Source organism: Choloepus didactylus, chromosome 5 (genome assembly GCF_015220235.1).
Source record: "Choloepus didactylus isolate mChoDid1 chromosome 5, mChoDid1.pri, whole genome shotgun sequence".
NCBI classification, from domain to species: domain Eukaryota; kingdom Metazoa; phylum Chordata; class Mammalia; order Pilosa; family Megalonychidae; genus Choloepus; species Choloepus didactylus.
Window position 1 is genome coordinate 48,374,783 of NC_051311.1, and position 16,548 is coordinate 48,391,330.

The window sequence follows — 16,548 nt, forward strand, 5'->3', positions numbered from 1 at the left end:
TGAGGCATATGCTTATATAAGCAAAAATAGACACACACCTATTCCCATGTACAGACACATACACACACACACTTACAATCCACATGCCATCAAACTTTAAGCTTTTCTCTGGATTCTGTGGATTGGTATACAGTTCTTTCACTTCCCTCTTCCACCACAGGATAGTTGAATTACGGAAAAAATCTGGGAAGGCCACATAAGCTCGGTATTGCTGTAAAAATCAAATACAATTTGTATGTTCAAATAAATATATTAGATATCAAACATTTACTGAGAACATAACCTAAGCAAAGTCTTGTACTACATGGTGATAGATCATCCAAACAGAACCTAAGTAATGTTCTTGGTTTATTGGAAATACATTGAATTCACAGAAGAGACATTGGCACAAATTACACACCTTTGCAGCATTTGGAAAGTATCCACAAATGTTTTTCCCTTTGTATGAACATAAGTGATAACAATCAACACTCACAAATTCATGTATCAGATGCCCAACCTTTAACCCTTGTCCTAAAATTGTCCTACAATCCTCCCCCTGAAACTCCTCACAAACGAAGCCAAGTGGGACACTGCTGCTTGAAAGGAGCCAACATCAAATGCACTGTCAACAGGTCGGAAAAACCCACAGACGATCCCCTCCTGTTTGGAGCCCACTGGGGAAGGGGGAGGAAAGTACACGATTATATTCTGTGTTATTTTAGAATATCTAACTAGCACACACTTGTGTTTTCTAAGGTTTCAGAATCACATGAATATAGCAGTTGTATATAAATTAAATTGAGAGGACTTAAAGAGGAAGTTTCAACCTGCCCTTCTCTTCTCTTTCACTCAAATAATAAAACCCATGTCTTCATTTTAACCTGGAAAGCAGATTCAGGGTATAACTCCTTAACTATGTTGCAAGCTTTTTGAGAGCAAGAACCTTGTCTTATATTCTTCACATTGATCCGTATATTCCCCACAGTGTTTAGCTTAGAATCGGAATAACTGTGAATCAGGGTATAACTCAGGATTCACACCACTTAGCTTAGCAAATATCCATAAATTCCTATTTACCCTATGTTGTTTGCTATGGAACTGTATGATCTTTTGTATGTCTCAGTAAACAGGTTCTTCTGTGTTAATCAGTGCATTTTAAGAATTGAAGAGCTAAACAATTCTGGGGGGAAGAAAAAAAAAAGAGGAACTTGGCCTAGGGGACTTCCAGTTCCTATATACTACACAATAGACAAAAAACAAATAGGAACATGTGATGAAAGGCAAAACAGGAACCAAAAGAGTAAAACGGAAATGGATCAATATACAAGGCTCTGGCTAACAAAAAAGGGTAGCGAGACATAGCACGGAGAATCCTGTGAGAGAGATGTGTACCAGAAATTCCACTTTGTTAGAAAAAGGAGGTAGAACCAGACAAAGAAAATCTTTCACTAGAAACAGAGAACTCCAGTTCAGTAGCGTGAGAAACGATGGAGTGGGGGTGGGGGAGTGAGGATCAGAGAAAACAGAATCAAAAACTTCAGTGTCTGAATCAGAATTTTGCCATCTGTAGGACACAGTGAGCATTTTGACCAACCTTAATTTACTAAATGCTGCTCTGATTATCCTTACCTAGTAATAAAAAGTATTCTCCAAGATGCTGGCTTTGCCTGACTGCTGTCTATGTACAACTCTTGCCTTATTGCTTCTGCTCTCACTTTCCCTGTTCTAAATCAACAATGTACCCCACTTGTGTGTCTAGCCCCAGGATCACTTATCAGAACCCACTGTGTGTTACTAAAATGCCAACTCCTAGACCCCCACCCCCGACTGACTGAATTAAAAATCTCTGATTTTGAGACCCAGAAATCTGCTTTTCAATGGCTTCCTGGGTTTCTTTGTTTTTTAACTGTATGCTATCCTCAGACCTAGACATCAGTAGCCTCATCCCCACCAGCCTCATGAAGGGGGTCTTGTTAATATAAATAATTAGAATATCTACTGAGATATAGCATCAACTGAGGGCTTCTCGTGTTTGCCTAATAGATTTTGTGATCCCCATTAGCATTTCTCATCGGGGCGCAATTGGCATTTGGGGTGGTATTCTTTGTGGAGAACCCCCTGCAATCAGAACTATGGGCATCCACTGCCCTCTTGGTGCTTCCCAATCACAGTGATAACCAAAACTGCCCCACAGATTTCCATATGCCCTCAACATGAAGGTATTGCCCCTACTGGCTATTGAACTGTGGGGTTCATTTGATGGTAGCCAATCCCTGGATTGCTGAGGTGGCCCCTCTTCCTGCCTAATGATTTAAAAGTCTTGGAACCCATAGCCTTAAGCTTCTCTAGTCTGGCAAGTGCCTGTGTACATGTGGGCATCATGGACCACCAAACTTCAGGTGATTCTCTGTGACAAGCAATAGGGAGTACAGGAAGCCAGGTCCTCTCTCTTAAATCCTTATCTGTTTATTAACAGAGAAAAGGAAAAGAACCATGACTGAACCAGAGTCACCACTCTTACCAATCTTCAAACCCTGCCCAGGTCTACCTCTGTTGTTTCTACTTTACCACTGCTGAAAAAGAAGACACACAGAACAGTGGCCAAGCCGCTGGATCCTGAGTGTGGGGATCTCATTTTTCCTGAAGAGTGTCACTTCTGACAAATGGCTCTGGGATCCAGGTCAGACACTAACACCAGGTAACTGTGTATCACTGGCTTGCAGGAACTTTGGGCTCTGTCAGAGCTGTCCTAGGCCTAAGCCCTTGGTCCTCAGACTACAATAGTTCTAACGGTCATTTCCCCTCTGGGTCTGACCACTCTCCTGAACACCTATGTATCTGGATAAAGCATGAGTATTTGGCCTAACTCCTGCCAGTCATGTTCCTGGGGTCAGGAGTCTCACTCATGCAGTTTGCCCTCTGTCTAGGATCCTATGTTATATGGAAACAACTCCCAAAAGGAGTCTTTGCCCCTGGGATTCTGAGTGGCTTTTACCTGAATTCATTGCCACTTTGCTTTGATCCCCTGATCTGGCTAATATTTGAGCCTGATAGAATTCCTAGGCACTACAACCTGTACAGCATTCCTGTCCACACAGAGACTAGCTCTTTGCCCCTTCAACCCTTGAAAGTTTCTCTGGGAAATAGGCCATTTCCTTATCTTCCCAGCTCTTTCCATGGAGGTCCCATTGCACCACATGCCCTGCTACAATTCCTGTTCAGACATCATAAGCATTATTAAGGAGCTAAAGAGGGCAAGGTAAAGAAGCCCTCCAGAAAAGCTCCCTGCCCCCACCCTCAGAATCCTGCTCATAGGTGCTCTCAGAGCAATGGACAACAAAGTAAATAGTCTACATCCATCCATTACACACATGTCTTTGCCAGAGGATGGGGCTGAAGACTTCCTGGCCCAGCAAGGAACCATATATTAATTCCATTTAAGTAACAAAGACTGAGTTAGTTTCAGTTCCAGAAGTATGGGTTACCCGGACTTATTAAAAGTGAGACCTGGTTCCAAGGAGAGAGCAAATTTTCCTATAACACTGGAAAACAAGGCTGAAAGCAAAGTTGAAGAAACTGCAGAGGGATAGGGAGGATCTAGAAGAGTGAAGATAAAAAAGCCTGTGCAAGAAAAAAAAAAAAAAAAAAAGATGTACAGAGTAAAGGACCCAGTCACTAAAGGCAGGTATTGGGGCTCTTTAAAAGGGATAACCAAGGCAACAACAATGTGCTAATTCAAGGAAAAGATAGTACTTCTTGGAGGTGTCATCCAGTAGAAATTTCATGGACCTTTGGCATCTGACAGCCCTGGATGTGAAATCACCATTCTGTCACCTAAAACCTTGCGACCATGCACAAGTCATTTAAGCTCTTAATTAGCTATAAAGTCTTAGTTATCCTCAGGATAATAATACCTACCTCCCAATTGGGAGTAAAATATTACATGTAAAGTGACTGTCATTTTTACTGACACCCAGGAGGTACTCCCTAGGAGTGAATCCCTCATCGTGCCATGTCCACGACATGGGTATGCTCAGTATCCTTGGTGTGGCAGCACCTTCCCAGCAACCCTGACCATGGCCAACACCCACAAAGGGCTTTTTACCTCCACTTGACTATCCCAGTCAAGAGACCCGTTAATAACGATACCAGGCAGATCAGGCCAAACCTGAATAGAGAAAAAGGAAATAAAAATGTTTAAAAGCAATGCACTAGATAATTTCCCTTATATAGTATTTCCTAAGAAACTCTAAATAGACCTATGAGAGGTAGTACTTTGATTTTCAAGTAGAATTGATATAGACAAAAGTGGATTCCACAATGCACCTATATTCCTTATGAAATGCTTAAGCGAGTCAACAAATTTTGATTGAGAAGATGAGAACTTTTAACCCTGAAGCCCAAGTAAGCGCAAAGGGCCAAGCCAAACACAACGATGAACAGACACATTAACAGTTACCAACACCCAAAGCCAAGCTGGGGATTAGTGGGTCACCACTCAGATCATACCTTTCCCCAAACAATGCCTCCATTATTTGGCCATTTGATGAAGACATCGTCCTCCACACCCCGAGTGAACGCAGGATAGGGCTGTGTCTCATTGCCAGAAATGGCTGGGTCCTGAAATCAAAGCACAGGTCAGGTGGGAAAACCAAAAGCAGAGAATGACTAGGGACAGAAGAAAGGGGAGCTCTTCAAAAGGGAAGGTCCTGGCTTCAACCCAAACTGCACAGCTTCTGTGAATCCTAGGAAACGCATTTTTCTTATTGGACCCCAATTTGTCTGCTTATAATGTGGACAGAAACACAATATAAGGCTTTCTCCACCAAAGCCTGCTCACTCTCCCAAACTCCACTCATACACATAAGGACTAACCAGAATGAGGATGACCCGCATCCCATCGGCCTTCATGCGAGTGATCAGAGCTGGAAATCCAGCAAACTTGGGGCCGAGGGTGAAGTCCAGCTGCCGCTCCATGTAATCGATGTCTGAGTATTGCACATCCTAGGGGAGGGCACAAGGGAACTGAGTGGCTGCTGGCTATGAGTCTAGGTTCCATGTGCAAACAACCTTCCAGTGGTGAATTCCAAATGGCTTCTTTTTGATTTTCAAATCCCACCTCTGTCATTTGTTGACTATTGGATCCTAAGCAATTCACTGAATTTTCAAATTTTCAGTCATAAAATAGCGAAAATTAAGTGATCAGACAATAGGAATGATAATGCCCATCTGGCAGGGCTGTTTCAAGAACAAATGAAAACACTGGATGAGGAAATACTTTGTAAACATCCTATGTAAGGATTTATTGCCACTACCTCCACCAACTTGCTGGCCCTGATAACAATGGTGCATGTTCAGGGAAAATAACCTAATGTTAGCCATCCAGTGCTAATACAGCATGGACCATAAATCTACTGAAAACATAAAACAAAGCAAAAACCTATAATTCCTTTGGAATATCCAGTGTTGGAGCTTATCAGACACACAGCTTCCTTATTAAGGATGATATAATGTATGTTACGCCATCTATTAATATGAATAATGTAAACAAACAATAGAAATGTAAATGAAATAAATATGTAAGTGGTTCACAGGATCAATTCTCTGATCTTTGGACCCTTCTTTTCCTCAAGTGAAAGACAGAGTTTGTTTCCATATATATTTTCTTTGGAAATCAGTCTCAGGATCACTACATCCAGCCAGAGATCAGCTGAAAGCTGAGGAAACGCTGTGCTGCAGGCCTGAGAAATGCTAGAACTAGGTTACATTACATACATAATGGTCTGACTGAATTAGGGTTAATTCTTTTTTAATTAAGCAAAACTACTCTTTGGGGACCATATAAGTGTTTTGAAGTCATGTAAAATAAAAAGAAGCATGGTATAGCAGAAAGAACCCTAGAGTTGTCCCTATCCCCTCCTCCACTGGAAAATTACTTTGAGCTACCATCATTATAAAATGAGGAAAATCATCTCCACCTGTGTCACAGGTTTGGGGTGAGGCTCCATAGGACATTGTATGAAAAAGCACTTTGTAACTTTATAGAGCCCCACAAATATCAAATAAAGTAATCCAGACATAGAGACAAGTAGAATTAACTGTGAAGTCCCAGAAGCAGTACACCACAGACTGAGAACGTACATAGGGGACCTGGGCAGCCACCATCTCATTATACAAGTTGGCGATCTCAGAGTCGTTCTGGTATCCATAGCGACACAGTTGAAACCCCAAGGACCAGTAAGGTACCATCACAGGCCGACCAATCAACTAGAAAACAGGCAGAAATATTAATCCCCAAAAAGGGTAAACTGAATTGAAGTTACACATAGAGTAAGAATATTTTTTCCAGTACCCCAAGTTAGGCAATCAACAAATTCAAATCCAGAATGAAATTGTGGGCATAAAGAAGGGAAATTTTCCTGTTAGACTCGAGCTCCCTCTCTAGGATTTCCAGAAAATTTAACTTTTTACTGATTCCTAGAGGTCGTTGAGTTTGCTGGTGAAGAACACAAAATCTAGAGGCAAACTGCCCTGTTAGTATATAGGTTCCAGGCCCTGCTAACTGGGTGACCTTGGGAAAATTAAAGTAATCTCTTTGAATCTCAGTTTACTTATCTGTAAATGGGAAGTATTAATAGTATCTACCTCACAGTGTTTTTGCGAGGACTGAAAGAATTAATACATGTGAAGTATACTGACCAGTGTCTGACATTGTCCCCAGCACCACCACTCCACAACCCCAGCAGCCAAAACAACCACCATCACCATTACTGTCACCATCACTATTTCTCCTACTCTGAAATCCTTGGAAAGGCTAGAAATTTAATTTTTATTGAATTGTACTTTTGATCCTTATTCTATTAACTACCTGGCTCCTAGAAAGACCAACAATTCCAGTTATCATCTGAGAATAATAAAAATGAACGTATCTAAGATGGTTTTTGGCATGCAGAACATGTTGAATAAATACTTGATAATCAATTGAATCCCCTCCTACCTCTGTGTACTGCTGAGTGGCAAGCTCTGGAGTTGGCCCCAAGACCACATAAAAGTCCAGAATCCCCCCTATGGTACGGTATGTCAAGGCAGGCAAGGGCTGGAATGTCACATCTGAAAATACAGGAAAATAACAACCAAGCTGGAAACCTTCAAGGTGAGGAATTATTCCCGAAATTAATAACTTTTCCCTTCTTTGTGCCCTCCTATTGTAGAATTTTAAGAGTAGCTGTTCTGTATTATACTCACACAGAACTGAAAAAGTTAAATGAAAGTCTTCAGGTGGATTTTTATTTCCTTGGTGTGATTTATTATTTTAGTATATCTTTTGCACACTGCTCTTTATTATTATTACTATTATAACTTTTTATTTTGAAATAATTTAATACACAAAAATTGCCCATAGTACTGAGAGTTCCTATGTACACTTCCCTCAATGATAATCTTACATAACCATACTACATTGACAAAACCAGGAAACCGACATTAATAGCAATATCATTTACTCAGGTACAGACCTTATTTTACATGAGCTCCTTTTTTCCACCCCTAGATTTAAGGCTTCCCTATATACCATACACATTTTTTCTACCCCATCCTACCTCCAAAATGAGTGGGCTGACCTACAGCTTCACTACTAGTTCAAACCATAGACAGCTCCCTGTGGCTGATCTCCAGGATATTTAGGACTCACTTGGTTTTGTTATTCCTTCTTATATGTCTTTTGCCAAAAAAAGAATTGGGTTAATTCAAGTTATTTTGTGCTACTCAACTGAAATGCACAGAAAGGCTAATCAGAGAAAACAAAATAAAACACGACAAACAAAGACACTGTCTACCAGATAAAAATTTTGACTTCAGAGAGAAGGTAGGCCAAACACATTCTAAAGTTCCCCAAGAAGGACTGGTTCAAAAAAGTAAAGGGGGACACTGCCATTATCTTACCCATGGCATTGCTATTGAGCAGGAGAACACCGTGGGCATTGCCATCCTCTTCCAATCCCATGTAGTAGGGGTGCACACTATAGGAATTCTTCTTGTACTGGGAGAGTCATGGGGGAGAAGTGGTAGGAGGTTAAAAGACATTGATAAAGAAACTCAACAAAAATTGATCACTAAGAGGTCTAGTCTTGTCTGTGAAACAAATCAAACCCATGAGAAACAAAGGAGTATGAGAAATGGCCTACTTTCCAAAAACAAAATGTGACAATCCAAGTTGAATCTGGGAAGATGAAGCACAAAGTGTATCCAGTGAGGGTGGAGAGAGGCAGAGACACATATCCCAAAGGTTCTGCCCTTACCCCTGGGGGTTGGTCTCGGGAAAACATTCCCCATGTGTGCCAGTTCATGTCTCTTGGATAGGATGTGTGCTCATTTTCCCCAAAGCCATAGAGGTACTTGGATGGAAGACGGGTGGAGATGCGGATGAACATATCATTGAAGGTGAAGCCAAGGAGCTGAGAGTCCCAACTGCAACACAAAAGGGTAGATTTGGAAAAGAAATGGGTTACTCTATCAGCTTCAAGCAGCTGACTTTTCAAATATAACAGAAATCTTGGTTTCCACCCCCAGAATCTGTTTATCTCCCAAACAAGCTGTAAATCCTATTTGATTAAAATAACCATAGATACCCTTGCTGAAAGCCCAGGAGTCATCTTTCATTCCTCTATTTCCCTCTACCCCCATCTCCTTTCAGTTCTTCCTCCAAAATGCCACATCTAACCCCTTCTCACCATGACAACTATCACTCCATACCAGCCCTAACTTCCACTAGTGACCCCAATAGTCTATTTTCTGCATAGTATACAGAATGATATTTTTAAAAAGTAACTCACATTATTTCACTTCTCTGTATATAATCCTTCAATGGCTTTTCATTAAAATATTTTATGAAGCCTTCAAGGACACACCTGATCTGGAGCCTGTCTAATACCCCTGCTTCGTCTCCTTCTACTTGCCTCTTTACTTGCTAAACTGCTCCAACCGCATTAAACTCTTTCTGTTTCTTAACATGGAAAGTTTGCTCTTGTCTCACGGCATGTACATTTACCCTCTGTCTTAAATGCTCTTCACTCTCCCCTTTATCTCCACGTGTGGTCCTTCTCCTTATTTAGGTCCTTTTTCAAATGCCACCTGCTTGGAGAGGGCTTCTCCGATCACAGTATCAAAATCAGCAACCACCCCATAACTGTCTATTACCATGCTCTATTTCCTGCATAGCAGTTATTGCTACCTATACTTCCTTATTTATATGTCAGCTTAAATTTTCTTCACTATTTTTCTATTACCTTTTGTCACGAGACGAGAGACTTGTCTATCTTTAACCATGGTGCCAAGAATATCACCTAATCTACAGAAGGCATCCCACATATACTTGATGAATGAATCCACAGGTACGTGCAACTGCTTCAAGAATTATTCCCAAAAGGCTAAAGATTTCCCGTGAGACCAGACACTAAGGAAATAACTTATTCATGAATCTGGAAATGGACATTGTGATATTTTGAGCCATGATACTGCCAAGGACAATGGGTCTGGTGATGAAAGTACAGATGGTCATCAATTCCAAATCAGAATGGGAGCCACTTACATTACAGTGCCTGTACTCTTCCGGCGAATTTCAATCCCAAATGGGTTCTTCTTAATGAGGACATCATAGAGTCGACTCTCGGAAGTGCTGGATGGAACCTTGGGTATATTGAGAGGGACTGGGACTTCATACCGATTGTGGTTGGGATCATAAATCTAGGGCCAGAGAAAATCGATTTTAGGCAAGGATAGTCTTCTTAAAACCTATATCCTTAGCAGAAACTTGCTGCCTTTGACAAAGGGTCTAAGTGCTGTATTTCTTTCTTCTATAAATTCATTTTATCTTGGATTTAATTAAAATATCAAGGAAAATGCCAGATTTGACATTTTTATCTGAATCTGCCTTATTTCATTTGTAAGGACTCTATTCAGTAACATATTCACTTTGACATTGGTGTTATCTTGGAAAATCAGTCTGCAATCAGTGTCGTGTTTATGAATACATTATTTATTACTTAATGTGTGAACATATGCATGTTTATAACTATCTGAAAACTTTTCTGAATTGAAAAACATCCTCTCCCCCAAAAAGCATAAATCCTATTTGATTACATGTCCTTGCTAAATAATGGTATTTAAATTCATTTGAGTACCTACCTATAATCCTGACTGATACTGTATGAAATGCTAGAAATACTAAACTAAATAAGACATAGCTATTGTTTTTAAGAAATTTGTGTGTAAATGGGAGGTGGAAAAGAAAACCACAATACCTAGGTGATAAGGGCTAACATAGAGCTCTGTAGAAGTGCTGTGAGATTATAGGGAAGAAAATGCCCAACACTGTTTCTGGGAGGTGAGACAGTTTTGTGGGAGAAATACAGGCTGGGTCTTAAAAACTACACAGCCACTAACCAAACATAGAAAGTAAATAATGCCATTTCATGTAGAGGAATAACAAACACAAAGGCACAGAGTGGGCTCAGAAAAAGGTGCATACTTTGAAGAGAATTACTATATGGTCATGAGGTAGAGTAGTAGGTAGAGACAAGAATTAAGATTGGAAATCCAAACAAGTTAACATTAGAAGATAAAAAAGTTATCATAGTCCAAGTTGACGGATTGTGTAGAAGCTTTTAGGCAAACAGCAGCCCGATCTCTTTCATTTCCTCCCTCAATCCGTTTTACTAGCTTCTGTGTTAAATTTCAGAAGCACAAAGTTGAAAAGACAAATCCCTTTCCTTGGGGATCTTACAATTTTGTAGGGAAACAGACATAAAGACAGCCAATTACTTCAATTGTAATTACTTGAATTAGTAATTACACCAATGTTATTGAAGCCATGGAAAAAATGAGATTGCTGCACTTTCGTGGCTAGTTCACAGATATCTCAAATTCAGCTTCCAAAAAAATCATATTTTCCCCAAGCCCAAACCTTTTCACTGTACTTTAGTGACATCACCATCCATACAGAGACTCAAGCCAGCAACATGGGAATTATTCTTGATGCTTCCCTCTCCCTCATAACTTACTTGCAATCACCAGATGCTGTAATTCTACCTTCTCAGTGTCTCTCAAATACCTCCACTGTTCCCCATCACCTTTCCTGGACCCTAGTCCAAGCTACCATGATGGCTCCTCTGGCTACCACAGCAACTACTAGCTAACTTCTCCGTGTCCATTCCTGTCCTCTTCACCATTTTCCTTAACAGTAGACAGAGCAACATTTTCAAATGCAAATCAGAACAGGTCTCACTAACCCATCAATGGGTTCTCATTGCTCTTAGGATAATGTTCTAGTATCTAGCAGTATGTTTAACTCAGAAGAGCAAACTTATTTTAAGGTTCTGTAATTTTGACTAGCAAAAAGAAATCAAGAGTTCTGGCAGAGAGAGCGGTGAAGAGTGGAGCCTGGCCAGCATTCTCAGACCTTTCAGCCCTCTGGCTCCTCTGGCTCCTGCTGGTAGGTGAGCCGGGGGCCCGGGGGTAGCCTGTAGCCTGTAGTCCCTTCTCTGCGGAGACCCAGAGTCCTCACCGAGACTGCCCACTGGCCGGATCCAGGTCTTTAGGCAGCAGCGGAAGCTTGCCTTTCCCTCCCACCATGATGTCCTGATGGCTGTGGCTGTCTCTCCAAGCCTGGAACCCGCTGGCCACCCGGTTTCCTGGTCCAAACCTGCCGGGTGGCAGGTGTGGTGGGGAGAAAAGAATGGCGGCCTCCCGAAAGCCCCAGAGGGCCTCAGGGGACTTGAGGGCTCAGAATGTGGGTCTGTGTGGACTCAAGCTCAGCCACCTCTTCAGGCCACGGAGCTGTGAAGATCCAGGACCTGGGGTGATCGCACCCGCCCAACTGGACGAGATGCCACCTCATCCCAACAACAATAGACAAAGACCTTAAGGGGCCTGGATGGTGAGGAGAGCCCTAGACAACAATAGGTGGAAAGAAACTGTAGAATACAGTGCCACATTTGTCCAGTAAGAAGTGCCCACCACCCTTGGAAAGATATACTGGCTGTTTATAGAAGGCTTGTGTATATATACTATGAAAAAGCTACCTTCGATTTTCCCCCCAACCTTTTCAACCTTTTCTAGATGTGAAGAGATTGCCAAGGTATGATAAAGTACAATTAGAAAATCACACATCTTGTAATACCCATTCATTAGAAAAGAAAAAAAAAATCATTGAAATGCCTTCTGGAAATGACTTTGAAATGGAATTTAGACTGCCTCTAGAAGCAACACACGTCCACACTTGTTCTGTAGGTTAGAGGACATGGAGCAGAAGGCTAAGAAAAGGAAGAGTAAAAGTTTCTATGCCAGACTGCTCATACTTAGAAGATATTTTCATATTATAACCACTGTTCTGTGTATGCATTTTATTCCCCACTACTCTGTATATAGTTGACAATGCTAAATACTTTTTTGAAATATCTCTTCTTCCAAAATGTTCTGAAGTACCTGACATGTTAAATGTAGAGGTAGTAAAATTACACATTTTGTAATTACCTTTTTGTTAAAATTCATATGAAATATTGTGGGGTTTTTTGGAATGGCCAAACCACCTCTCTGAATTGTACACATTTTGTGCACTGTTTTGGGGGAGGAGGGAGAAGGAAGGGCCAAGGGCTCTGTGCCAGTGTATTTACAACAAGGCAAGATTAACCACTGTCCCTATCTTTGAGCATTTGGTTTTACTCTGCTGGTATACAATGGACAAACACATCCTAATTTACATCTCGTCTTCTAGATATTAAAGAGGTTGCCAGTGTATGACAAAACTAGAGTTAGTAAACTAATACATTTTGTACATTTTGTGTTAAAATTCCTAGGAAAGCTTGTCTACTGAAATTTTGAGCATTATAGCTCACAGGATTGGTGAAGAAGGGATAAAAGGGAAGGGTTCTGGACCAGAATGCTCATATTCAGAAGACACTTTCAGATGAACTGTTGTTACATGTGTGCAGTTTATTCAAGACTGCTGTGTATATAGTGGACAAACTAAGTCCATATTTGAAACAACTAGTTTGTCTAGATGTTTAGAAGTGCTGGACAAATGTTAAAAGTAGAAGTAGTAAAATATTACTTTTGTAATATAGTTTTGCCCAAATTCATAGGAATCGTGTCTTTTGGAAATGGGATTGTTCAACCATCTGTGAGAAGCATACTACTGTCTACATACTCATCCAGTGGTTTGGAGGAAGTGGAAGAGAAGCAATTGCAAAAGGTAATATGTGAGTGTGTTCAGACAAAACTTTCTTCTGTATGTTCTGTGCATTTTGTTTGGCTGTATATACAGTGTGAATAATGGACAAATGAGTCCTAATTTTGCAACATCTAGTCTGTAGACGTTAGAGAGGTTGCCAGTGTATGACAAACTAGAGTTAGTAAAATTTGCATGTTTTGTATATTTTATGTTAAATTCTGTGGAAAGCCTCTCTTCCGTAAATGACTTTTGAGTATGAATTTGTTCAACCACCTCTAAGCATTACATTTGCCTGTACTTGTCCACTGAACTGGTGATGGAGAAAAGTAAATGAAGAAGGAATGGTTCAAATCCAAGACGGTCATGTGTAGGAGATAACTCAGCTTATAACCATTGTTGTGTGTGCAGTGTTATTTAACAATACTATGTATGCAGTGGACAAGTAAGTTCTTATTTAAATAACTAGTCTTTCTAAATATTTAGAAGTGCTTGATGTGTTTTAACATAGAGGTAGTAGGATAACACTGTAAATAACTTTTAAAAATTGATGGGATATATTGTCTTTGGGAATGGAATTGTTAAACCACCTCTGACCATTGCACTCTTATACTTGTCATTGGTTTGAGGGAGGTGGGAAGGAAGAAATTGAAAAAGGTGTTTTGCCAGTGTGTTCTAGAAAATTTCTGATCATCCATTGCCTTTTATGGTGTGTGCATTCATTTAACTTTGCTGTTCTGTATACATTGTGTATATACTGGACAAATGAGTCCTAATTTTATATCTAGTCTCTAGATATTAAAGAGGTTGCCAATGTACGACAAAAGTAGAATTAGTAAACTAACACATTTTGTACACTTGGTGTTAAAATTCATAAAAAGGCTGTCTTCTGAAAATGACTTCTATAAATGAAATTTTAAAATCACATCTAAGTGACATATGTACTTGTAACTCATCCACTGCGTTTGTGGTGGGAAAAGGAATTGGGAGAAATGAAGGGCTCTAGACCAGAATGTTTCTATTTAGAAAACACTTCCAGATATAATCATTGTTACATGTGTGTAGTTTATTCAACACTACTGTGTATATAGTGGACGAATTTAAGCCTTGATTTGAAATATCTAGTCTTTTTAGATGTTTAGAAGTACATAAAGTATGTTAAAAGTAGAGGTAGTAAAGTAATACATTTTGTAGATAGCATTTTGTTAAAACTTATATGAATAACTTTTGGAAACGGAATGGTCAAACCACATCCAAAGCAGTACACATTCTGTTTGTGAGATGAGAAGGGGAAGGTTTCTAGGCCAGAATGTTCCTATTTAGAAGACACTTTCAGATTATATCCTTTGCTACATGTGTATGGTTTACCTGATGTTACTGTGTATATTATGGACAAATTTATGTCCTTATTTGAAATATCTAGTCTTTCTAGATGCTTAGAAGTATACAATATATGTTAAAAGTAGAGAGTGTAAAATAACACTCTCAATATTTTTTCTGTTAATACAGAGGACTGGCTGTATTTGGGGAATGGTCTTGTTAAAGGAGATGTCGGAGCAGGATACTGATGAGGTGGGAGGGGGAGCAGTGCAGGCTGTGCAGAGGGAAGGGTTCTTTGCCATGAGTTGTTAGACAAGTTCACATTGTCTGACCATTGTTCTGTATCGGCATTTTAGTCATTGCTGTGTATTAAAGGACAAGTCCTAGTGTCCAAAGTATAATGAAAACAGAGGTAGAAAAATAATACCTATATACATGCCCTTGTGTTAGTTTATAGGAAGCACTGTCTTCTGGGAGTGACCTTTGCTAATCCACCTCTTGAAGCTAGATGTATTTCTGTACTTTGCCACTGAAACGGTAGAAGAGGAAGAAGAGGAAGGGCAAAGGGAAGGGCTCTTTGCTAGTATCTCTATATATAGAAGACAGTTTTAGATTATAACCATCGTTCTCTGTGCATTTTTTAATACCTGTGTTTATTGCATATAAGATACATTCTTTATTTCACAACATCTAAGCTTTTCAGATATCCTGAGGTGACAATATATGATAAAAAGTAGAGCTAGTGAATTAAGGAATTTAAAAGTATCTTTTTGTTAATAGCAAAGAAGCATCTTTGACATGGAATTGTTAAACCACTGGCATTAGGCATCAGGACTTGTTCATTAGGTTGGCTGCAGAGGGGCAGAAGAAAGTGCAGGGGGAGGGATGTATGCAAATGTGCTCCTCTTTCCATTTTGATGTAACCTTGCTTGTGCCCATCTCTTGGTTGTACCACAGGAAAACATTGTTAAATAATTCATTGGAAATATACCTTCTTGCTAATCTTTCAATATGGATCTGATAATGAATTTTCTTAGAAGCATTATACTTACTGTACTCTTGCTTTATGTCTCATTTTAAACTGAGCATTAAGAGAATACAGAATTTGTAATTCTGCCAATATCTATAGAGGCCTATTGCTATTTTTGTCTTTTATGAAATTTTTGTCCTCAAGAAAGGCAGGAATACATTTTTTCGACCTGGTTGAGTTGGTGTCATGTATTCTTGGTTAACACAATACTCATGGCTCTGGGACTTTGAATTGGTAAATATTCCCAAAAAGCGTGATACATTCAGTGTAATCTCAACCACATAAAAATGTATGCTCATTTGCATGACTACATCTAAAGGACCTAGAGGATATGTCAAACTGCAAACTGCTTGTGATTCTGGATGATTTTTGTAATTCTTTGCTTCTTCTGCTTTTCAGTTTTCTATATTGCACAATTAACTTAAAAGTTTGAAATAAATAAATGTTATTTTAAAAACCAAATAAATAAATAAATCAAGTCATAGAACTGAAAAGGCTTAGTCAATACTTTGTACATATACCATGCTTACCTTAAACTGCAGCATGTCATTCTTATGGTAGATGACATTCAGATGGAGGGAGTTCACAGGTGTTGAGGGCAGAGCATCAGCATAAAGAGAAGACCTTAAGGTGATATCAGCTGTGGCCCCATGTGAGTTATACTGAACATTACTGACAGAGTATAGTTCATTGATGAAATAACAAAAAGGGACTCCAGGTGAACTGGATTCCTGAAAAGTAAGGCCAGAGCCATAGATCAGCATGTAGTTCTAGGATTATCCAATAGAAAGGGGCTAAAAAGAGAATTTACAGGGAGATAAAGCCAGCCCATCATGCATTTGCTTACATAACATTTGGTTTTGACCTAAGTTTAAAGTCCTAGTCCCAAGCAAAAGATTTGCAAAAATGTCCTACGCCTGCCCACCTACTGTTCACATCCAGATAAAACTCAGATTCCTTCAGAAGTCTTTTCCCTCTATTGTTTTTTAATAAT

At 39.8% G+C, this 16,548-nt stretch overlaps 1 protein-coding gene across 3 annotated transcripts in view; it reads right to left on the reverse strand.

Moving 5' to 3' along the window:
• The window catches only part of MGAM (maltase-glucoamylase), a 223,086-nt gene that overhangs the window by 151,454 nt on the left and 55,084 nt on the right, over positions 1-16,548 (reverse strand). For all 3 annotated transcript variants that reach the window (XM_037835992.1, XM_037835990.1, XM_037835991.1), the window contains exons 27-36: positions 16,085-16,285; positions 9,569-9,723; positions 8,280-8,448; positions 7,924-8,020; positions 6,980-7,092; positions 6,124-6,249; positions 4,858-4,986; positions 4,492-4,602; positions 4,088-4,150; positions 77-211 (exon numbers count right to left, since the gene is read on the reverse strand). In XM_037835992.1, the coding sequence (XP_037691920.1) occupies positions 77-211; positions 4,088-4,150; positions 4,492-4,602; positions 4,858-4,986; positions 6,124-6,249; positions 6,980-7,092; positions 7,924-8,020; positions 8,280-8,448; positions 9,569-9,723; positions 16,085-16,285 (1,299 nt within the window). The remainder of the gene's footprint in view (positions 1-76; positions 212-4,087; positions 4,151-4,491; positions 4,603-4,857; positions 4,987-6,123; positions 6,250-6,979; positions 7,093-7,923; positions 8,021-8,279; positions 8,449-9,568; positions 9,724-16,084; positions 16,286-16,548) is intronic.